The following is a 24,063-nucleotide window of genomic DNA, read 5'->3' as shown; positions in this document are numbered from 1 at the left end:
AATCTTTAGCTGGTACTTTGTGAGACTGAACAAAGACAGAGACGTGTTGAGGATTCTACCAAGGGTGCATCTGTCTCCAGATGAAAGGATCCTGACATCAAACTGACTGCAGCTGGGCTGGGAAAAGTTTTAAATCACTGCGATCAACACAAGTTTTGCACCAAAGTACAAATACACATGGCATGATTTCCTCTGGGTGACAGGCAAATCCTGTTATTCTACTTATGAATGGGCCTCATTAAGTAGGGAAAAAAATTGTTGGTGCAACCTGTTCCTTTTTAAATTGAACATATTAAAGTTGATAGATACCCCTAATTCTCTGCTCAGCCTTTTATGTGTTGCAATAACACTGCTCCCATTGTTAGGGAAAGTCTTGAGTTTGCATAATCTGCTTTTCATTTCCCTGGCAGCTGCAGATCATTCTTGGTGACTAAATTAAAAACAGTTTCTTTCAAGAATCACCAGATCTGTCCTTTTTCCTCCCTGTACCTACAAGTTAGGGAGAAAAAAGAAAACAAAACCTTCCCTACAAGCATTAAATCCTATCAAATCAGGCTGGAAGGTCACCTCATCCATCCCTCTGCCCTGAGGCAAAAATCAACTCTCCTTAAGCCATCCCTGACAGATGCTCACCTAATTCTAAAAAACATCCATTGATGATTTCACAGCCCATGCCTTGGCTTACCTCATGCCTACAGGTCTGACCTCAATGTCCCTACAACAGTCAAAGCTCCCCAGGGCTTGTCCTGTCCCCACTGAACTTGGGGAGATTATTTCTCCTTGCAGAAGAGTACTTCTCACTTTGGAACAGACCTAAAGGTGGGTGCCAAGCTTTTCCAGACTTTTCACTCTTCTCATTTATTCCAAATATCTCTGTCTATTGTGACCGTGCTCGCAGGGGTCTGAGGATGAGGGAAGAGACAAGGATCTGACTCCATGTTTCAGAGGGCTTGATTTATTATTTTATAATATATATTATATTAAAACTATACTAAAAGAATGGAAGAAAGGATTTCATCAGAAGGCCAGCTAAGAATAGAAAAAGAATTATAACAAAAGCTTGTGTGTCAGACAGAGAGCCCAAGCCAGCTGGGCTGTGATTGGCCATTAATTAGAAACAACCACGAGACCAATCCCAGATGCACCTGTTGCATCCCACAGCAGCAGATAACCATTGGTTACATTTTGTTCCTGAGGCCTCTCAGCTTCTCAGGAGAAAAAATCCTAAGGAAAGGATTTTCCAGAAAATACCATGGCTACAGTCCACAGCCTCAAAAACTCAGCCCTTTTCCAGAGCAGACAAGTCAAACACTCCTGAGCCCATTCCTGCTCCTGCTGTAATTCCTGTCCCACAGAAGTGAGTGGAGGACACAGGAGCTCGAGGTCTTTCCCTCCTGGGGCAGCAGTGGGCACTGAGAGGATCCCAGCCTGGCTTCCACCTGCACCCTGCCCCTGGTGCCAGCCAGGCTGAGCAGAGCATGGCAGCTCCCAGGGGATGCTCAAACAGCCCCAGGACACCCAGCCCAGCCACACCAACCCAGCAAAACCCAGAGCTGGGCTCAGCCAGCTCTGAGCACAGCACAGAGCAGTGAGGAAACCCAGGAATGGGGCTGGGTGTGGGGAGAAATGGGGGAAACCCCAGGAAGTTCAGAAGAGGAAGGGGAAAGAAGCTGGGTGATAAATTGAAATGTGCAGCAACCTTCTTTGCCTCACTTTGGCTGTGCTAGAGCAGACCTTGACTGCAAAAGACACTCCAGTTTCCTGAAAGGCAAAAGAAAAAAAGGAGTGAAAAAGAATGAATGGAAAGGCAAAAAGAAAAACAAGGAATGAAATCTAACCCTCAGCTGAGGCTTGCAGCAGCACTGAGAACTGGCATTCCACATGTCATGTAACAAAGCCCTAAGCCTTGGAGTGCTTGGGGATTTCTGTAAGGTGACAGTTCTTGCCCTAGGACACAGTTTGGCCACTGCCTGGCTCTGTGCTCACATTTCCTGGCTCTCCCAGCCCACAAGGCTGCTCAGCCCTGTGTTTTGGGCCACCCTTGGTGCACTCAGCCAGCCCTGGGCCAGCCTCCCTGAGCCACAAGAAGCAGAGGATGCTCCTGCAGGTGCCTGAGAGCCCAGGCAGGGCTCAGCTCCGAGGGCAGGGCAGGGCAGGGGCTCTGCTGAGGGATTTGCCCTGCCCTGCTGCTCCAGGCACAGCAATTCTGCATGACAGCAGCTGCTCTGCCCCATGGAGGCAGCACAGCCCTGACAAACAGGACACTAAGTGCTCCTTCAGGACATTCCTGCAGCACTCCCAGCTGTTACACTTTTGCTGGGAGAATTTAAAGGTATCTTGTTAAAGATGTAGCACAATGTCAGCATTAACAGTTTCCTCCTGTTTTGCCTTCCAAGTGTCCTGTCCTACGGAGTTTTATTAAAACAGGTTGAAAATTCCAGATTTAAAAGCTAATTAAATCCCACTTAAAGCTTTCACAGAGGGGATTAGCTGGAATTTACCCACTGCTTATGCTGCTGTTTGGTTACTGTGGGGAAAATGCAACTAAAAACACCTTTCCCAGGGACACCAAAGCCAACTTTACACGTTTGCACGTGGAGAGAAATGATCCATACAAATAAAACAAACCAGTCCACACCACCACAGTGAGCCTCTGGTTACAGCCAGTGCACAGTGCCTGTGAAATACCAAACCTTCAAAGATACCAAACCAGAACTTAGGGAAATTTCCATTTTATATCTGAAAAATTAAAATTATACTGTTCCATTCTGTGTATGGCCTAAGAGGAACAAAACTTGTATGTACTGTCATTGGCCTACATATAAGAAAAGATATAGAGATAAATGATTTACATTTTTAGATAAAAGGCAAATATGTTGGAGTATAGAAGTATCATCCAACTGAAACTAAATTCCAATGCATTTGATTTCACTCACCTGTCACAAAATGCTGAATGGAAGAGCACAGGCAAATTAAACATTCTTCTGTTTTATAGAAAGGACAAAGTCAATAAACATGTTAATTTTTACATTTATTTGACAAAATTGTGTACACAGTATTAATCTTTGCAAAATAATAATTGTGTATGCACAGTGGATGGTTTTGAGACCAGAGTCAGGGACACAGTGTGTGACAACATTGCACAAACAGTTCTTCCACAGAATCTTAACATTCCAGTATTAAAATATATAAAATAGAGTGTTATTTATTGTGGTGAGGTAAACATTTCTTCCTTCAGAGAAGCAGTGTGGCTTTGATGCCCCTTCAAGAAAGCTGCTAAGGATACCCTTCTCCTTCATTCTGCCAATAACTACAGACCTAGAGGCATATTTATTGCTGTTCTAATGGTCACACATTTTTTCCTTGAGCAATATGTAGAGAAAGGAATGGAGAAGGAAAAACCTGCAGGAATTGATGATAGCAACCCATCTGCACTATTTGTGTCAGGAGCCAAAGATTAGTGCAGGTAGTTCATTTTGAATATAACAGTTTTAATGGAAACGTCAAGAAAAATTTATTTACATTTTTCTAAGCAGAACACGGCATTGATTAGAGCTGCTCAAAAAAATCACAATTAGGAATTTATTTCACAAATTTTTATATCTCTGCCCATTTACAAGACCAGATCATAATATCCCCTCATTTGTTCACTGTTCAAATTTATTGATGATTTTCAGTACATAATTCCTGGGCAGAGTGAGATTTGTACAAAGCTCTTTAGTTACACAAGATCTTTAGTATTGCCTTCTGCTCCCTGAATGAATGATTTGTGTAACTAACAGCTTGAATTTTGACTGCTACAAAAGAGAATATAATCAAAATGAATCTTGGTCAATACCTGAGTCCTGAAACTTAAGGGTTTTTTTTTTTCTTATACATACTTTTACTGAGGCCTGAGAAGTCAAATACTTTAAAAATGGAAAAGTTCATTTGTATTCTATTCCCAATAAATTAGAAATGGTTGTTGGAAGGCAAATCAGATGAAGAATTCTCCATGCTCCTGAAAGAAAACTGCTTCAGTTTCTCATCTTGTTTTAAAACCTCACAGCAGTCCCATTCTCACAAAGAGGTTATTTTAAAAAGTTAGCAGCCATTTCCTTAGTAGCAGAAACGTCCTCCTGGAGCCCCCTGGATGGCATTGCTACACCTGGAAATACAGCAGGGCATTTCCAAAGATCAGAAAATAAATGAGTCACATTTCAGTGGTTTATAGGCACAGTAAGAGTGGGAGTTCCTTTCACTACCAACTTCTCAGTCCCTTTTCCTATTGTGAGGTATCCATTGGCATCAACAAAAGAGAATCATCTTAAGGCAAAACCAGTGATTTCCAAAAAAAGAAAATAAACATCATTCATTTGAATAAAAAATAGGATTGTATGCATAGCTTTTTACATTATTGCAAAAGTCCATAAAAAATATAGGGAGACTGTTAGTTTGCTGACTCTTTACAATATAAAAAGACAAATAAAAATATTGTGAAATAGGTGACCTAAAAGTGTTTGATTAAAGAAAAATTCTGTTTACAGAAGTCAATTATCACTTATTTTGTCTTATCATGAGTTTATCAGTGCTAATTTGGGAAAGAGAGACAAAAATGAACTTTAGGGAGTGAAGTATTACTTATTACAGTTGTGACTAACAAAATTACCAAAATAAGACAAAGACATACAAACTTTTGAAGATTGTAGCTGCAAAATTTCCGAAGGCCAACTTGCAAGCTGTGGCCTGGGTTGGCCAGGTATCTCCAGTTAAGTCCTGATCCCTGCCTGGGAGAACTCCATTAATCCTCTGGAACAACAGCAGGAATGATGCCTTGTGAAACACAAGTTTTCCATGAGAATAACCTTCAAGGTGTTATTTTTTGGCCACACTTGCCACTGCCTTCTTTGCTGCATCCTCCAGGTCATTGGCAGACGTGATGGGGAGTCCACTTTCACTCAGAATCCTCTGGGCTTCCTGGACATTTGTTCCTAAAAGAGAACACTGACTATAATTAGCAATTAATACTAATGAATAAATGAACATCTCCCAGCATGCCTCTGAAAAATCAGGTAATGCCTCAAACTACAGATCATTTCAGTCTAGCAGCAGATCAAATGGGTGCCTCAGACTGAGCTGAGGAGAAGGAGCTCCTGATTCCAGTGACAACTGTGGCAGACAATGCAATCTGAAAATGGCACTTGGGTGCACAACAGGGGCCTGGTGGAGATGAGAGGGGCAGTGCAGCATCCCCCAGAGCCAGCAGGGACATCCAGCAAGAGCTCTGGGGAATGGACCCCGTGCCAGGCTCTTTTAAAGGCATTTATTAGCCACAATCAGCTACAGCTAATCAGTGAGTCAACAATAGCTAAAATTCACCTGTGATAACTGAAAGCTGCCAAATGAGCTGTTGAAAGGCAAAGACTTGGGTAATCCTGAATATTTAACCAGGTTTAAGCTGCTCCTGAATATGCTGTTGCATTTTTACTAAAAACAGGGAATACAAAGGTCCCTGAAGTCATTCAGCATGACACCAATCCCTCCTCTGCTGCTGCACTAAATTATGATAATCACAGAAACATTTAGGTTGGAAAAGACCTTTAAGATCTTCAAGTATGACTGGAAACCAGCACTGCCAAGTCCACCAATAAACCATGTCCCTGAGTGCCATGTCCACTCCACCTCAAGGAGAAAATATGATTACACAGCATAAGGGCTCCAGTTTGTATGGAAAAAGCTCAACTTCAGTCAACAGACTAATGCAAAGGAAAGGAAAAAATACAAAGCTGAAAAAGATATTTCAGGAAAATACATTTACCCCACTTCCCTTGTCTAAAAGACAAGAGCATCACCTTTCCATTTGCTCTATCTCATTCCTTTTGGAAAACTAACAGAAAATCTGAATTCTCCAGAGCTCTCTGCAGCAAAGCCAAGTGACACTTTTGATTACTGCTATTCTCTGCACCACAGAAGAACCTGGAGTCAGACATCCTAGTGAGGAAGCAGAATCCACACTTTGGGGTCACACACTGGTCACAAGCACCCTGAGCTGGGCCTCTTTAGAATCATTTCTGTCCTCTCCCATGTCAGGTTCCCTGTTCATTTGCCACGCCAAAATGCTTAATTACTTTGTAATTCCTCGACCTAGCAAAATGAATTTTAATTCTATTTGGAGCTATACACTAATTATACCTTTAATTATTAACCAAGCAAGAAGCATTTTCTTTGCTGTGCAACTTCCAGAATGCTCATTTTAAAGGATGATTTTTCAATTTTTTTTTTTTCCCAGACTTCATAAAACCTCTGAAATGGTACCACAGAAGCAGAGCAATTTCAAAAGCCTGTTTCATCAGCATGCTCAAGTCAGGATTGCCACTCCTGGAGTTGAAAGGGACCAAAGGCATCCCTGTCACAGCACTTTGTGATGGGAGAGGCAGGATCAGGAAGAGGAATGTGGGACCCATGTGCTCCCTCTGCAAAGGCTCTGGCAGAACAGGTCATGCTTCCCATGGCTGTGCAGAGGACACGCTGCAGGGTGTGTGGAGGGAGGTCAAAGGCATCTGAAATCTTTGACTGAAGGGGGATTTGGTTGCTTAGTAACACCCAGAACTGTACAGAACTTTTTATACAGGAAAAAAAAAATATTATGGGCAAAAAAAAGAGCATAATGTTTGATTTTTGTTCAAGTATCCTATATAATATAATGTGGAGGCTGCTACTTGTCAGCCCAGCACTGCACAGGGGAGGCAGGAGCCATTCCCAAGGTTCTGCTCTCTGGAGTCCCTCACACTTTTACACTGATTCCCAAAAGGTTTTGCCTTTTATTTAGATACAAGTGTGATAAACATTTAAAACAGTCAAGAATGTACTGATCTTTCAAATAGGATTCTACAAGACAAAGTGTTATGAGGAGAAAAAAATGGAAAGAGGGAAATTTTCCTGGAAATTTTCCCACACAGAAAAAAAATATTGTGGTTTTTGTGATAACCATGTATTTAAAACTAACTTTTGTTCTTCACTAAGTGGCCAATATTAATTTATTAACGGGTCAGAGAGGGAACAATGCATTGGATCTGTTCTGCACTGCATTGATTGCTCTCCACAGCACTTGTCTAACATGCATTACAAAATCAATACAAAACACAGGCCCCTGAGAAGGGAGGGAGTTTATGCAAGGAAATGAAATGATGAAAGCTGAAAAAAAAAATCTCACTGCAGACAAAAGTGTATGGGTACATTTTGTATTTCTTAAATAAAACACTTTTATAGGCAGGCCATACAACTAACCACACTTTTCAGCAAGCACTTCCTTTGCTATAATTCTCTTTTTTTTTTTGGTGATAGCCTTTTATCTCGTTGTGATTAAGTATTTTAGCTATGTGGAGAATATGGAGATTATAATGAGCCTGCTAAAAGCAGAGGTAAAAGATTTAAAATTAAACATTCCAAAACCACTGGAAACATTTAGGAATCTACAAAGAACACCACCTTGTTGCAACAGATGTTAAAATAAGCAAATAAAGAATCCCACTATTCCAGCATTAACCTCCTGCCACTGGATGGTGTCAGAGAACTGTGAACAGAATCCCATGCCCAGGGATATCAGAATATCTGCCCTTCCCCTACCCTGCAGCCAACTGAGAAAATGCACAGGGCTGGAGGCTGTGGGGCTTTTGTTGTTGCTGGGTTTTATTGTTTGGGGGGTTTGTGGGTGTGTGTGTGTGTGTTTGTTTTGGGTGGATTTTTTAACTGGATTCTATGAAGAGAATGGTTTCCTAATTAGAAGTTTTTGTCTTCTCACATCTATTACTGTCAACAACACTCCCCAGAAAACCTGGGAAGATGTAATTTTATCGGCATGCACCTTCAGGCTTTGTAATCTAAACATCCTCCTGCTGCAAGCCTGGCTTCTGGAGCAGCCTCAGTCTGTGTCAATGCAATCTCACATTTCCACTTCTGTGGGCCTGAAATCTCTGCTACCAGTAGCAAAGCACATGTACTCATTACCAAAAAAAAATCCTAATAATAAATTTCTGTCTAAGCATGTCTCTACCAGTGGTAAGGTTACACCAGCACTCACTGGGAGAGGCTGAATGGAAATCAAACCAATAAAACACAACCACAGGCAGGATTTGGATTATGTTCCCTTACTCACTTGGCCTGCCATAAACCCATCAGGAACAGCCTAAATGGTCACTGCTCAATGCTGATGCTTAGAGAGGATGCAGGATTCTGCAGTGCCATTTCTGGCTTTTCAGGTAAATAAGTTATAAGGGATAAGACACTGTTATATACATTTGCTATGTGCTAACAAATAGATGAATAATATAAAAAATACTCTGATTGACCCCAAACATTCTGCTATGACAAAAATAGTCACCATATGCAGAATGTCAATTATTGTTAGAGACATGAGCAGGTTGTGCCCATGGTACAGGACCCCTAGCAGGGGTCTGCACTGCTGAGTGCACTGAGCCACAGGGATCCCCAAAAAGGGATCCAGGCAATGAATGCACTCCTGTCTTCCCCCAGCCTGGTAAATTGGGGCCTCTCAGGTCCCAGAGACAGGTATTGGAGAATCAGGTTTGAAGTTCTAGTCAACCTTCTTCAACAACATTTGATTTGAGGTTTGGCTGGTGCCAGGCTCTAATGAGTGACCTTTAGGTAGGGAACACACAAAGTTTTGGTGGCTCACACATCTCCCACCTCTTGGCTCTGCAGTCAAGAATAAACCAGCTTCCACTGGCTATCTGTAAAAGACAATTAAACTCTATTTTATTCACTCCATTTGCCATTTCCTACCTTAAACCTTCCCCAAAGAATATTTAATCTCTCCCACTACCTCATGTTTACATCCTAACAGGGAAGGGCACATTTAAATTTGTGCTGAATGTTTAAACCCAAGATGTCTGCATAGGCTGATCTAAATGAAGCTGTGTGACTTTGCAATATCCCATTCTTCTCTCTTGACAGGCAATTTGGGATACTAAAAATCAAAAACTATACCTGCAAACAAGATACACAAGCTGGAGCAAAATTCCACTTGTGTGTAAAAGATTTCTGAAGACACTAGAATATTTCAGATTCTGAAGAATACACAAGGTCACTGATCACATGAATGAAAAATATAAAAAAAATTTTGCATTCAGACATGTGAATAAAAAGCAACTTGTTTCTATCTGAATTTCAACATATTAAGTAGCTATGATTCCTCCCAATCCTTCTTGCCCTATGACCAGAGGAGAGAATTCATTTTCTGAAAGAGAGAGGATGTAAAATTTCCAGCATAGGAAGCAGATATCTAATTCATAATTCCTTTTTTATTCTTTCCTCTTTTCATCTAACTCTGAGCTACATAAATGAGAAGCAAGGCTTGGCTTCCCTTCAGCACTCCTAGTCAGTTTTCACAAAACTTAAGTGAAGTGTATTACATTTTAAAGGGAAAAAAATCCTGCATAAACCCAGCAGCAGTTACTTTTCTATCTGTAGAAGATGAAATCTGGAATGTGTGGATTCTCCATTTGTCCATGAGCTTTTTAAACAATAATCCTGTGTCTCAGCTGGTGAGTTCTTTACTGATAAGGCAAGCAAACATATGTAATTATGGAGTTACCATTTTCAAAGAGGAGAGTAATCCTTTCTTTATCCACTGGTAAAACGGCTTGTAACTATTATACAACTGAGAACAAAGATTTGTCCACAGAATCCTACTAAATCAAGACAGATTTGACTGATTAAAACCCCAGTCATCAAGACACTTGTAGTACAGTGCATGTGGGCAAAGAGTCTTTAAAGTGCAGGTCACAAATCTGTTAGATTTATGGGAATAATCACAAACCTTCTGCTGGGAAAACGTTCAAAATGGAAACCCAAAAGAGTGCTTGCTCCTTTTTCTCCTTTTGAACTGTAAAACGTAATCAGTGATGTTTTAAAAAGTCTTGGATAGTCTTATTACTTCTACAGTGCTCATTATTAATTCAAAATCCTTATAAGTTTAAATAACCTGGTATGAGTTCAAAGAACAATGAAGATGGTAAGGGATGCAGAGGGATTGATTTCTGAGGAAAGATTAAAAGGACCAAACACACGTGTATTGCTTGGTTAAGTGATTAAGGAGGCAGAGAAAACAGCAGTGACTTGCTAACAGTTCCAAAATACAACATCTGAAGGTTACAAACATCACAGCACTTTGTTTAGGATGAACATGAGGAATATGAGGAGGAATTTAAAAAAAATGAGATAAAGATTATGCAAAAGATAAAGATTATGCTGTATTATTCTGGGAGAGAGCTTCCTAAAGAAAACGTGGTACTGCCATTTCCAGAGTCAGCAACCAGCCTAGGAGAAACATGATCACAGCTCTAGGGAAGAGTGAGCAGTCCTGGGAAGATGGTAACCCAAAGATGTCTCCATTTAAGTCTGTATTTGACACTCTGAAGATTCAGCTTTGATCTCTGTGGGTGGAGCAGCAAATGACTCAAAGGTCACAGGCACAAGAGGAACAAGCACCTCTGCAGGGCTTTCACTCCTCTGTACAATCATGGAATTACCAAAATTACAGGAGAAAGGCCAAGCAAACACAGTGGCAGACCCAGCAGATTGCAGTTTAAAATGACCAAGTTGCTCTTCATGTTCCTTTTATAACAGTTTCAAATATCACAACAAAAACATCTTGTTCACAGGAAAAACCGATGGCTTTTGCAATATCTTCACTTAAAAAGCAGCACTTAGAACAGTTGAGAAGTCTCACATATCTGACAGATAAACTTTTTCCCAGCTGTGAAAGACAGGAAAAGTTTTTTTGCTATGAAAAAAGTGAAACAGCATTGCCTAGAGCTGATAAACAATGAGATTTTATATAATGAAACTTTTCTGCTTCTAAGCAACATCCATCAGTCTCCTTCATCCATATTCAACTTTTTACTCAGTCTCTAAAGGTGTTGACTGCTGCTACACCATCCAAAGAAAATTTTCACGATTTGTTTCTAGAATCCATTTTAGGGTATTTAAACTTCCAGCAGAAGCCATGCCAGCACGTGCAGTGCAGCACAGAATAAGGGAGGGGAAGGCTCTGCTTTCTCCTGAAACACAAAGGGAGCATCCCCCTAAGCAAGGGCTCCCTGGGCACTCTGCATCCTCAGGAATCCAGGGAGGGTAATTTTTGGAAAGTAAAAAGCCTGAGGTACTCAAAACATGTTTTCCTCTCCCTATCACAGTGTGAAAACCACCTCAGTATTGCATCTCATGTCCATGAAGGGATGCACTTCCTCCTTTCATCACCACTGCAGAGTGACAGGACATTTTATGCTCTTTACACACACACAAACATGAATATGGATGGTTTTGAGTAAGAACCTTAAAACTCACCCAGAAATCCCTCTGTTTTCCAAACCTACTTGCCCAGAATGAAATATTTTCAGCTTACCAGGGCTGTGTGCTGATTGCAATCAAGGCACTTTTCACTCAGTGGCAGAAGACTCTCCCTCCTTCAGGGCACTTCTCAGAAATTACAGGCAGAACTCCACACCCACTGCCATTAAAGGCTGTAGCTGCCAAAGAGTGCTTGTCCTCCCCTCTCTATGGCTTTTTTGTTTCTTGTGAAACAATGCTGGATGCACTAAAGAAAAAATATTCCTTACCATTACCAAATCTTCTGGTTTTTATTGGATTTTAGCTGGACTGGGGGTTTGGGCAGAGGAAGACGTTACAGTAATTTCTCTCTCAAAAATACTGTTTCTAACATCTTTCTTTTAATTGGCACTGGTGTAAATTAAAAAAAAAAAACAACTATATTTTGCTGCAGGTTTAGCAATAATGGAATTGCATTCAGTAAAAAAAAAAAAAAAAAAAACAAAAAAACCCCTCCCAGTAAACATAAACTTGCATCAAAATAATTCCTATTTGCATTGCAAATCTTACAGGCAAACTCATAACACTTCCATTGCAAAATTGCATTGCTTCCAGTACCATCAGGGTCCATAAATGCAGAAATATGAGTTTATTGACTTCAGGTTGTGCTATGGCTGAAGAGTTGGACATTTTCTTATTGTGTGGGAGTAATATGTAAAATAATTTCTTCTTTAGGAGAAGAAGAAATTCTGAGTGAATTACTGAGATCCTGAGGGATGATTTTGTCTGAATCCAGCAGCACTCACCTTCCAGTCTGACCACCAGAGGTACTTTCAGCTCGAGCTCTTGGCAGGCTTTGGTGATACCATTGGCTATGATGGCACAGTTCACAATCCCACCAAATATGTTCACAAGGATTGCTTCAACCTGCAGGAAAGAAACCAAGGAGGAATTGAGTGGGGTCATGTTTATGTTTTGCCTTTGTGTTTTTAAATAAACACAGCTAAAAGATCCAAACCAATTCCTCTCTGTCAGGCAGATCCTGATTTATGGAAGGTACAAGCTTCACCTCTGCACTCAGAGAACTTGAGTCTGAGTCTATTATTGCTCCAGTGTACAGAAGTGATTAATTGTCTTGGTCTAGTCTGGCATGGTAATTAATGTCATAATTAAAGTATTTACAAAAAAAAAAAGGGAATTTCTACTTATAAATATAAATAAAAAGATCTTATACAAGCAGTAGTTTGATTATTTTTAAAATGTATTGAACAATCATCAGAGGTTGGAGCTCAGAAAACACAGGGCATGAATGTGTGATGTACATGCAATGAAATATTCATGTGGACACTTCACAAAACAATCTGGATCTTCACTTTATCACAAGCACGACAGAGGAAGAGGTAATAAACTTGCCCTGACTTGATAAAGAGGAGTAAAAATCCCTTCTAATTAACAAGAAGAGGCATGTAATGAAGAGCATTCATTACAACAGGTTAACTGATAACCTCAAAAAACTGCTATTCATCAGTTTCTGGAAACTGCAATTTCTCCACCCAATTCACAATTAACTTGCCCTTCACAACATACAAGACATTAATACACAAAAGATATTAATATGATTTCTTTCCACTTGGTAAGGCAGCAGAACATGAACCCAAGGCCATTTTCCAGGCTCCCAAGCAAGCCTTAGCACCTTGAGGACACGCCAGGGATGCAGCCCTGCTGCTCCTCATCCACCCTGGGGCTAACCCACAACATTTGGGGTGCTCCACAAGAAGCTCCACTGGGTGTCACAAACAAGCTCTGCCAGAACTCTGTTGACTCAAAACCTGAGTGGATAAAGAAGGGGTTAGGTGTGAAGGAATGAAATATCACTGCATTGCACTGGTGCAGGATGTCAGCTGCAATTACCTCAACTCACTGCACCACAGGAAGGGACTCAGCCTGCCCAGCTCCAGCCAGCCAGGCTCATACCAGCACCAGGAAAACTCCCCGAGGCCACCCATGTTTATAGCTCTGCACAATCGGGTTTTGCATCTCTCCACAGACAAAATGTGACAATTCACTCCTGGGATGTGCACTCACACACAGCTCAGCACTGGTAGCAATACTGCCATCCACAGTACAACAGGAAAACACAACATCCCAGCAAATGCTTTACTTCCCATAAGACAGGGACACCTTTCACTAGACCAGGCTGATCAAAAGATGATCCAGGGCATTTTGAGTTCATGGAGCCTGTGTATGGCTCATGGCATGCCTTCCTCATCCCAGGCAGAGCAGAGGCACCAGAAGGAAATTTATAACCCAGTCAAACAAGAATATACAATTTAATTGATTTTATAACTCTTCCTTATACTGACATTAAATGCATGCATTTACCAGTTAAGGGTTTTGTGGATTTTCAGTTGGTGATGCCATTGCAGTCATTTTTTTCACCTTTGTGTTACAAAATCCTTAACTCTGCAGAAGCTACAAGAGTAAAACCATAGAAGGCCCCTTCTCTGCCTTTTTCCCACTGCTTGTGCACACACAAACATTCCTGGTGTCAGCAAGTAAAACCTAAGAGGAAAAACAGAGCCATTCCAACTCTTATCCCATTAACCCTTATGGCAGAGATCTCTCTGTGCAAAACCCTTTGGTGTTAGAGCACCCTGGTGATGGATTCTAACAGTGGGACATGCCACAGACAGCACTCCACCCTTCCTAATACATCCTCCTAATTCAGGGACATTGCAGCAGACATGTGGCAGATCAACTTAACCAAGTGTGTTTACATTAGTAGAGATCAGGAGGAGGATTTTATGCCCACTACAGATATTTTAATTCCTAGCGCAGACTTTTTCATTTAGGGATCTGCTTTTCAGCTTTCAAGCTGAATTCTAATCATGTCTTCTAATCCATTGGCAGCAAGAGGAAAAAAAAAAGAAGGAAATTAGATGCAGCTTGGATAATTGATGTTTGTGTACTTGGCTTTAATAAAAATACACTGTTAAATTAGAGAGGAGTCTAAAAGGATTCAATCAATAAGAAACTGAATCAGGTAGGGAATTCGATCTTGGGTTTTATCCTAATCTTCCAAATAAGCCAGAAGATCAGTTCCAATGATGCTGAGATTCACTTTAACTCTGCTGAAATCTGTGAACATTGTTTAGATATGCTTCTGTAGCCTGACTAGATCCTGCATTTCCAGCTGAAAGAACTTTAGCATTCAGACACAGTGGATGGATGAAGGGGTTTTCAGTGTTTCATGTGCACAGAGAATGCACTGTGTCTGTATTACTTAAGTCTGTGAGAAAAATAAACCTCCTGTAGCATATCAGAACCATTATATACCCACATGCTCAGCATCTAATGCCTGTGGACTGTTAGACATACCAAGGAGAGGGCAAACTGCCTGCATGCAAGACAGGTTACTAAATAGCATCATTATTCTAATAACCATTTTTACCTACCAGAATGACTTATGTTTTTTGTATTCCAGCAACATTGCTAAGGAAACAAAAGGTAGTAGCATATCCATGGGTCAAGACTTTTTAATGCAGCAAAACAACTGACAGATGTGAAATCCCCACAAAATGTACTTGCAACTGATTATGGATTCCTCTGGAGAAATAAGAGAACCCACAATGGCATGGAAACATCAGCACCAATGTTGGTAAAAGCCCACAGTCTCCTAGGCCTCAGCACCAATGCTGGGAAGCCAAAGGAATGGAAACTGAGTGCTGCACTATCACTGTTTTCATGTTAGATTTGGTGTTAAATCCTGGCAAATACTGGGATAGCCACTAATCCCACAGCTCCTAAGTGCTGTATGAACAGCTATGCAGACTCAGAGAGTATTTTCTCTATAGGTGAAAGTAGATATATTTGTGGATAGCTATATCTATGTAAAATCCATGTCACTTTATTACTAAAACTTAATAGCTAATACTTAATAGTTAAGTTAATAGTTGTAATTTCCAGTCACTTCTCGGTAAAGCCAACCTTGACAATTCTGCTTTGAATGTTTGGCACCAACAGAAGCCCCACACTGCAAATAAATGTAACTGTGTACTAACCAAAGTATTGGTGTTAGGAGATGACTGCTAGAACTTTATTGGATCACCAACATCATCCTCAGGGCTCCCAGATTCCACAAAACTAAGAGCATTTTAGGTAACACAGAAGCAGCTTTAGCATAGCTGGCTGCTCTCTAAAATCAAATTGAGTGTGTGTGCATTTACTATATTCTCTTCTTATTATTTTCTCTAGAAATGTTCCCAGCTTTAACATAATGTAGGCTGAGATGTGATCATCACACACTTAGGGATGAACAGAGGCAGCACCATAAAGCATTCCCCCTTTCCACAGCCCACCTATAAATCCATACTGGGGCTGTCTGCTGACCTTCTGAGCCTCACCAACCACACCAGCCCTGCATGCAGCAACAGAGAGGACAAAAGCTTCACACTGGCAAGCTGTTGCTCCTATTTCCCATTTTTGCTGTCACCACAGAACAACAACAACAGGTGTAGGATTACACTGTGCTGCAGCACCAACAGGTCCTTCCTACAAGGCAAACTCTGAACCTCACATAAAGCAGACATCCCAACACAGATGAGGTTTCATCAGCACTGGGAGATGACCTAAACATGGGCAGCCCCATAAAGAAGATGTCCTGCTCTCCTCCCCAGCACACAAACATCCCCTCTCCTGTGCATAATTTCTGCTCATGTACTTTTGAGAACATTTTTCACAATCCTCCCCACATTACCTCATCTGCTGACACCAAAGACCTGCAACAGTTTCCAGTTACTCAGTGTCCTTTGCATGCTTTGAGACTTTGTACACATCTCTTCACACAGATGCATGAACATTCACAGAGTGAATATAAATATTACAAAATATTATATTTATCAATACAATCTCTGAGCTCGCTGGAAATTGTGATTTGAAGTTCAATCCATGCATTTTAGATGAAAACAAGCTATTCAGCAACTGTCAGTAAAACTACATCTGCAGCACATTAAAAGCTGCACTAGCTAAGAACGTGCTCATGGTTTGTCTCTTGAAGCCTGAAAAAAACCCACCTTTTATTTTAAGCAAACTGAATTAATTTATGGACCCCTCCTAACTCTTTCATCACCTGTAAGTGTATCCAGAGATTGTATTAGTCAAGTTTCCTTCTCCAGGATGCCACAGGACACATCTGTGTGGAGGACAGTGGCTTTGCATGGTACAGCTGGCAAACATGGTCCTGCCTGGAGGCTCCCAGCAGTTTCTAAGGTTAAAACATGCATTGTATCTCCCAGTCTTTCTGGTCAGCACAGTCATATTTTGTGTCTACAAAAGCACTTTCTTTTACCAAATGAAGTCATTAAATTGCCAGGAAATGAGTAAGAAAAGCAAGTTGGCAGCTCACTGCCAGGCATTTGTTTCTTCCCTCATCCCTCCAACAGAACAACCAGCAGAAGGATGATATCAGATCACTCAAACATGTCCCAGACTGGGGATGCTCACACTGCTGGGTGCTGGGACACAAGCAATGAAGATGCAGATGTATTCCCAGCCCAGGGAGGGGGAAAGGTGCTGTCACCTACAGCTGGAGCCAGACACCCAGTACTGCAAATCCAGAAGCCTGACAATCACTGTCATGTAAAACTTTCATATTCCCATTCTGATTTTCAGAGATGCTTTATACCTAAATCCCAGGAAATCCCAGTTAAAAGAAGGGCATTGCCTTTTAAGAGGTAAATAGCAACATTTAAAAAAAAACAACAAACCACTGGGATACATAGTTCTTCACTTTGAGCCTAATGTAGTGCATTTAATCCTTCCTACTAGTCCATTGGTGTTTAATATTCATTCATTCATAGTTTACCAAACTTGTTTCAATGTGAAAGAAGTAGATTGTATTCAATTCTCAATACAAAGTAATAAAATGCCCACAGTTGTGTCTTCACTCCTTATCCTTCTGCTCCAACAGATAAATACATTTTTATGTATCTCTGTATTATTACAGCTTGGACCACAGGTCAAATGTAACTTTTTATTATTTGGTTTTCAAATATTACTCTAATCCTCTATCTTTTTATATCAGAGAACATTTATGGTTCATTTGAAAATAAAGATTAAGCTTTCTTTATCTGAGCAGTATGAAAGATTTACAAACACAAAAACATTTGCTTAAAACACCCACTAGAGGACAGTGCAATTCAATGTGGGAAAGGGAAATAAAAATCTCTTTGGGGAGGAGAGCAGGGTTATTTTTTCTACTTAAAGCCAAACGATATGATTTAACTTTATAGTAAATATGCAGAATATCATTCTGCCTCTTTGGGATGAAACTTTGAAAGTCTGAAAGTGGTAAGTGTAAGAAGATTGAATCAACAAACAGCAAAGCAGGAAAGCTTGCAGCCAGGTGAAGAAATACTGACACAATGCAGTTTTGAATGTCTTGCACTACTCTAAAACAGGTCAAGGTTTATAATTCACTGGCAATGCACCTGTTGCCCTGGCAGGAAAGGAACTCTGATGAACCTGCAAAACACAATTCAGATTTTTCTGTCTGGGGCACCCCAACTACTAGGTAGGAAAAGCAGATTAAGGATTTTGCCCAAAGCTAGTTTTTGGTCTGTATTCAAGAGGTTCCTGAGCAATGCAAATCTCACTGAAAGCAAACACCTGGTTCTGCCACCTCCACTGTTGTATGTGGAGCCCCATTCTTGGATGGCAGATGAGAGGGCAGTGCCTGGCTGGCACTGGGGGAAGCCTTTTTGAAATGCATCTCCTTTACTGCTGTGCTAAGAGTCCCAAATTCCACATTTTTGCAAAGTCAAAGCTTTGTAGATTCAGTTTCTGGCGTGCTGAAACAGCCACCTACAGTTTGCAGTCCTTTCTGCTTACAGCAAATCCAGGATCTAGAACAGGACAGGAATTTATTGGCTTTTGCTGGTTTGAAAACAATTCAGCAACAATGCTCTGCTACCTGAGCAGACTCCAGGGTGTGGCCCTTCCTTGGGGTATGAAAACCAGGCAGGGCAGGAGGCTTTGGAGCAGGGAGAGCTCTGGTGCTCTGCAATACCAAAGATACCCCCCAGAATGGACCACCAGGAACAGCCCTGCTGTGGGATTCTGTCTCAATTCTCTGTAGCACTGACACAAAAATAAAAATTAAGGGATCAGAGCTCATTAATGGAATGAGATGAAATGATGAGTGGCAAATTACACATCAGAGTACCACAGTGGAAACAGTCCCCAGAGACTCTCCTTCATTTCATTGCCCAGCTCCAAGCAGTGCATGTTTTGGAAACAGAAATATTCCAATTCCATCCACACAGCTTCCTTCAAATTCCAAAATATCATGGCAGGAACCTCCATTTCAATGAATTTCAGGGAGAAGTCTCACACCAAGCCTGTTTTGGGAAGGTTTCCTCACCTGCAGGACACACACTCTGCCCCCCTGAGCCCTGGCACAATCACATCCATCACAATAATTCATCATCCCTTGGTCTGGGACCAATTTGAGGTGAATTTAGGAAGCTGCAAACCATCCCTGACTCCTGTGCCTGTGTTCCCACCTGGCCAGACCTCAGTCAGGTCCTGCCCAGAAGCCACATCCCCCCCAGGTTAATGCAGAGCAGAGCTAATTAATGTTCTTCCACTGAAAGGAAGCACAACCAGCCCCTAGTATAATCCTTATTTATGATAATAAGGGTAAAGAATAAAGAGAAGGAAAATAAAAGGTTGAGACCACAAAGTACCATTCTGAAGTATTCTTGAGAATAAGGACAATGGCCTTTAGTATTGTTTTGGGGACATAATGCAGCAGGCAGTTGATAGAAAAATTGTATTTTTGGTGCAAATATGGCAGGATACCTTTTCTACCAGATCATGGGTATTTGGAATAAATTTGTTCTGGCTCTCATTTAAATATCTGAATTCAATGTGATGAACCCCTAGATGAGCAGAGCAGACTTCAGAACAATCCAGGGAGGACAACTACTTACACAACCACATTGCAAGACTGAAATAAGCACACATTGCCAGCTCATGTGTGTCAGATGAGAGCACAGTATTTCAGATTGCCTTTAAATTCCTCTTTGTGCACCCAGAACTAAGGGCAGCTGCATGTTTGGGCCTGATTTGGGGCATATTAATCCAGCAGAACCAAGAGGCACACACAGCACCCCTCTTTAGGCACAAGCAATGAACACTGGTCATTAAATACTCAGGGAACGCCTATTGACTGCTCCATATTAGCATGGTAAGTTACAGACACCCTCCAAAGCCACTCATCCAAGGCAGTTTATACAGCAGCACGACTGCAAGTAGTTCCTCCACAACAGCAAAGTCTATAAAAATTGATCCAATATTTGCTGAATTTTGCCTCTGCAAAATTCAGATTAATTCACTTAGATTAATTTCTCAGAGGCACATCATACACTTTTCTCTAATTTTTTCACTGCCTGAAGTTTCAATTAGATTTTTGCTAAGCAATAATCAGCTTTCTGAAAAATAATGCAGCATTATTGAAGCATGTGACACAAGAGGTAGCAAGGTGTCCCTGTTATTCCAACATGTTCTGCCCTGGGGTGCCTCTGCACAGTTTCATCATCCTTTAAGGGTTGGTAAAGTCAAAAAGGTCAGACAAGTTTAAATGATTTGTACTAACTGAAATATTCCTCAAAAGAGGGAGCACCTGGAGAGCATGGACATATAGATATATATGATGGATATATGGATATAATGGACATCATGGATACATGATAAAATGGAGCTGGTGCAGGACACAATCCACAGGGTGGGCTGCTGCCAGATGAGTTTTTCAAAGGGTGAGTCACACTGGATGGTGCTGTGGTGTGTGGCACAAACCTGGCAAATTACCAAAGCCAGTACTGTTAAATGGCACAACCACAAATATCCACAATGAGGCCTGACTGAACAGAACTGCTGATTTGATCACTTTCTGTACAAGACTTTCTGTTGAATTTAACAGCCACCTAAAAATGAATGTATTATCGGTTTGGAGACATCTCAAGATGCTTCTCCTTTCTTCCTTCTGGTTTGACTTTCTCCTAAATCCAGCTAGAATGTGCCTTGCTCCAAACAGAGAGTTGCTTCATAATTCAGGCAAGGAAAACACCAAAACCAAATCACCAAAAAACCAAAGCCCCAGTAAGATCTGAAATCTTGATGTGAATAATATTTGAGGTCCACTAGTAAAATTTATTTCCTGAAACAGAAAGTCACCAGAACCTATCTTTATTTTCTCTTTAGAAATACAAATACTATGTTTATTTGGAGTATCAAAGTACTAAGTAAAAGTGCTCATCACATGGGAGAAGAGAGATGAAGAACAGTTATCCTTGTGCTCTAGAAAGACTTGGGATCTTCCTTTTTGTCACCTGAGAAACATCCTTGACTTCTACTCCCCATGCAGAAGAGAATGAAATGCTATAGAAGCTACTATCTAGGTCAGGCTGCATTTCTTAGTGAGACAATGGAAACTTTCAAAAAGGAATTCTGTACTTCAAGAAGCTTAATTAAAGTACAAAAATGCATTGTCATGGGTACTGAACTGCACATACACATCTGAAATCTCCAAATAATTAAAACACGTTCTTTTTACAGTAACATTGTAGTCATCAAAAACGGGAATTGCTGTCCTCATTAGGTTCCAAATTACTACCACATAAAAATCAGCTCACTTTTAACATGCAGTAAACCAAAGCAGAACTAGTAAAACTCAGAAAGGTACTTAGAAGAGTGATAAAGACACTGGGCAGGCTTTGTATTCAGAACATTCTAAATAAACCACAAGTTTCCATTTTAGCAGAGGAAACAGAAGGAGGATTCAGAGCCAAGCCTGCAACTAGCAAGGGGAAAAGGGAACCAGGTGCAATCATTTTGTACCTGCCTCCAGGTAGTTTTATTTCTTAGTCCTTAATTGTTGAAATGAGACAGTGAAGGTACAAAAGGGGTCCCTTTACTGTTATTTTCAGACACAGCATACAGCCATAGTTAGAAATGCTGCCACAGGATATTGGTTGTGTCAAAAGCTTACACGAGTTGAGAATATACAGCAACAGATTCCTGGAAAGAAAACAACCAAAAACTTGTAAATACAAGAGTATCAAAGATCACTAGGAAGCATCCTCAGACACTTTTCCTCTTCTTGAGTTCCTCTTTACCTGCCTCTGGCTGCTGCTGGAGAAAACAGATCAGATCAAGACAGGTCCAAATCTTACTCAATGCAGTTGCATTCTTCCAGTAAAGCAGAGCTTACATTTCTTTACTATATCTATGCTACCCTTTTCCAAATTAAATCACAAAATAGTTGGTGCCTGAGTCATATGTTCCTTTATCATTTTCACTGATTACAAAACTGTCTGATCTCAGCAGTTCCCACATAGCATCAGGAACGTGGCACTGGACAAGTGATTTGTGATCTTGATTACTCCTCCTTTTATTTTAATACAATTAATTCCTTGCTCTTTCCTATCCTTTGAGGATCAGATCCCCATCACAAGGTGGGAACAGAAATTAATGCCTATGATCTTGTCCACATGTGGAACAAGCTTAAGAAGAGCTTTTGTGCTCTCTTCCTCTTGCTTCCTCCAGCCTCTGGTGCTCAGCCAGAGAGGGAAGAGCTTGTTCCTGGGACAAGCTCTGGATGGAACATAGCCCAAGTAGAATTAGGAAATTCTCCTCCCACCTTGCTAAACTGAGCCTGGAACATTCCCTGCCCACCCAGCAGCTCAGGCTTTTCCCAGGGGTCACCAGCAGGACTCACTGCCACCTCAACATCAGGGAGAATTTCTGTTCCAGAAATGCCTCTTCCAAAGGCTGGCATTATATTTAAAGACATTCAGCTCTGGACAGGACTGCTGAAAGACAAAGAATGATCTTCATCTTCCACAAGGTTTATATAAAGGAGTTTAACTAAAAAAAAAAAGTGCCACTTTAAAAATTAATGACCTGTAATAACATCCCCACAAACAGGATGCTAAGCTAAGAACTGGATTATTGCAAAATGGGATGACTCAGGAGTTGACAAAGGGGTTCTACATACTTTTTTGGACTGTCTTGCTACTTGCAAAATCATAAAATGCAGCTTAACATTTTTTCCTTATAGCAAAGGGGAAAAGATTGGCCTGAATCTTTGACAACTAAAAATCAGTGATGTCACTTCATTCTTCCTAATAATTTAATCTACTGTCTTCATCTTTACTAAACTTTTTCCACCTATTTTCTGTTTTAAGAAGGGAATCACCTTCAGAGAAATAATTATTCGATAATAATCTCCCATCCACTTTTCACAAGTTTATCAAAGTATCTTGTAATAAAACCAGAACTGAATGTTTTAGCCACAAACCCAAAGTGATATAATCAGCAAATCTGAACTGTGAAAGAAGTTATAGAGCTACATTAAGAAACAGATGGAGTGAGCCTAAAACAATCACAGATAAACCAGCATAAAGGAACTTAACTTTAGATTAATCAAGGTTGAAATGCTCAAGGCATTCATGGGAAGCCAGGCACATAAAATTAACAGGAGACACATGTAAATCAAAAGCTGCTTCTTATATCTCACCCCAGTTCTGTACAGAACAACACATGGAATTGTAGGTGTTCCTTGCTTTACAAGTGATTTTGCACTATGGTCAGGGAAAATATCTATCTCAAAAAATGGCTCTCCTAGACTTGTTAACTTCAATGAAAATTGGGAAAAGCTTAGGATTTAAAACTCCCACATTAAATTGCAAAAAAATGTCAGAACAAGCCTCAAATGTATGCTCTCATAACACTTGAAACTAAGCATGATGAAAACAAACAAATAGCCAGCACATACTCAGTTATACAACCAACCACATTTCACACAGCCAAAAGCTGTCACTTGGCTTCAGTAGCACCTTTTCTAAATTCAGATTTTCTGCTGGGTATCAGCAACTTAAACACAATTCCTTGGTGTAGGATTCCAAAGATACAAAGAGGCAAGTCACCAATAAAAATTAATTCAGAACCTTAATACAGTGCAAAATTCAATGGCAATATTTAATGCTAAGCACACAAGTCCAGCAGTGCCTCATACCTTTTAATCTCAAAATCAGATAAGCAAGTACAACCAAAGCAGATTACTTATTCAACTATTTGAGAGCATAAAAGTAAAGTTGCACATTTATATCTTCACATGGTGACTTTTTTTTTTTTTCATTTCCTCCTGGATGATTCACAAAAAGGAAAAATTCCCATTATTAGAATATATTTCCTCACCTGAGAAACATGCCATGTTTTCCAATACACACAGTACCAAGACAAACTTATGATCTGGGCTAAGCTGTAGAAGTGAACTGAAAATCCATATTTCAAAAGAAAACAATGGAAATAGTTACAACCAAGGAAATTATAGCAGGCAGAAACAGTTTAATGCATGCATTGCATGTACTTTTTGTTAATTACTTTTTAAGCACTTACGCAGTAGTGGCTAAAGAGGAATTACATAAAAGGGAGATTACATAAAAACATTTCCAAGTGGGTGTTTCATGCTGAGCCACAGTCTGTAATAGCAGTGCTGATTAACCATTAAAGGCCTTGGCTTCATTTCCAAGGCCTTTAATGGCCCAGCAGAATCTTATTCCTGGAATGGCTTGGGTTGGAAGGGAGCTTGAAGGGGATCTCATTGCAACCCCCCTGCCATGGCAGGGACACCTGCCACTGTCCCAGGCTGCTCCCAGCCCTGCCCAACCTGGC

At 40.6% G+C, this 24,063-nt stretch overlaps 1 protein-coding gene across 2 annotated transcripts in view; it reads right to left on the bottom strand.

The window, feature by feature from the left end:
- Positions 1-3,010: 3,010 nt before the first annotated feature.
- The window catches only part of SUCLG2 (succinate-CoA ligase GDP-forming subunit beta), a 107,913-nt gene continuing 86,860 nt past the window's right edge, over positions 3,011-24,063 (bottom strand). The window contains exons 10-11 of one of the 2 annotated variants that reach the window (XM_071439381.1): positions 12,135-12,255; positions 3,011-4,970 (exon numbers count right to left, since the gene is read on the bottom strand). In XM_071439381.1, the coding sequence (XP_071295482.1) occupies positions 4,855-4,970; positions 12,135-12,255 (237 nt within the window). In that variant the 3' untranslated portion in view covers positions 3,011-4,854. Of the gene's footprint in view, positions 4,971-11,215; positions 11,597-12,134; positions 12,256-24,063 lie in introns of those variants that run through there. The other variant, XM_071439382.1, reaches the window with a different exon arrangement.

This window comes from Agelaius tricolor, unplaced genomic scaffold, assembly GCF_023055355.1.
Source record: "Agelaius tricolor isolate 1412-34295 unplaced genomic scaffold, bAgeTri1.0.p SCAF_14, whole genome shotgun sequence".
Classification (NCBI taxonomy): domain Eukaryota; kingdom Metazoa; phylum Chordata; class Aves; order Passeriformes; family Icteridae; genus Agelaius; species Agelaius tricolor.
Note: the sequence above shows the minus strand (reverse complement) of the source record. Positions and strands in the feature narration are given on the sequence as shown.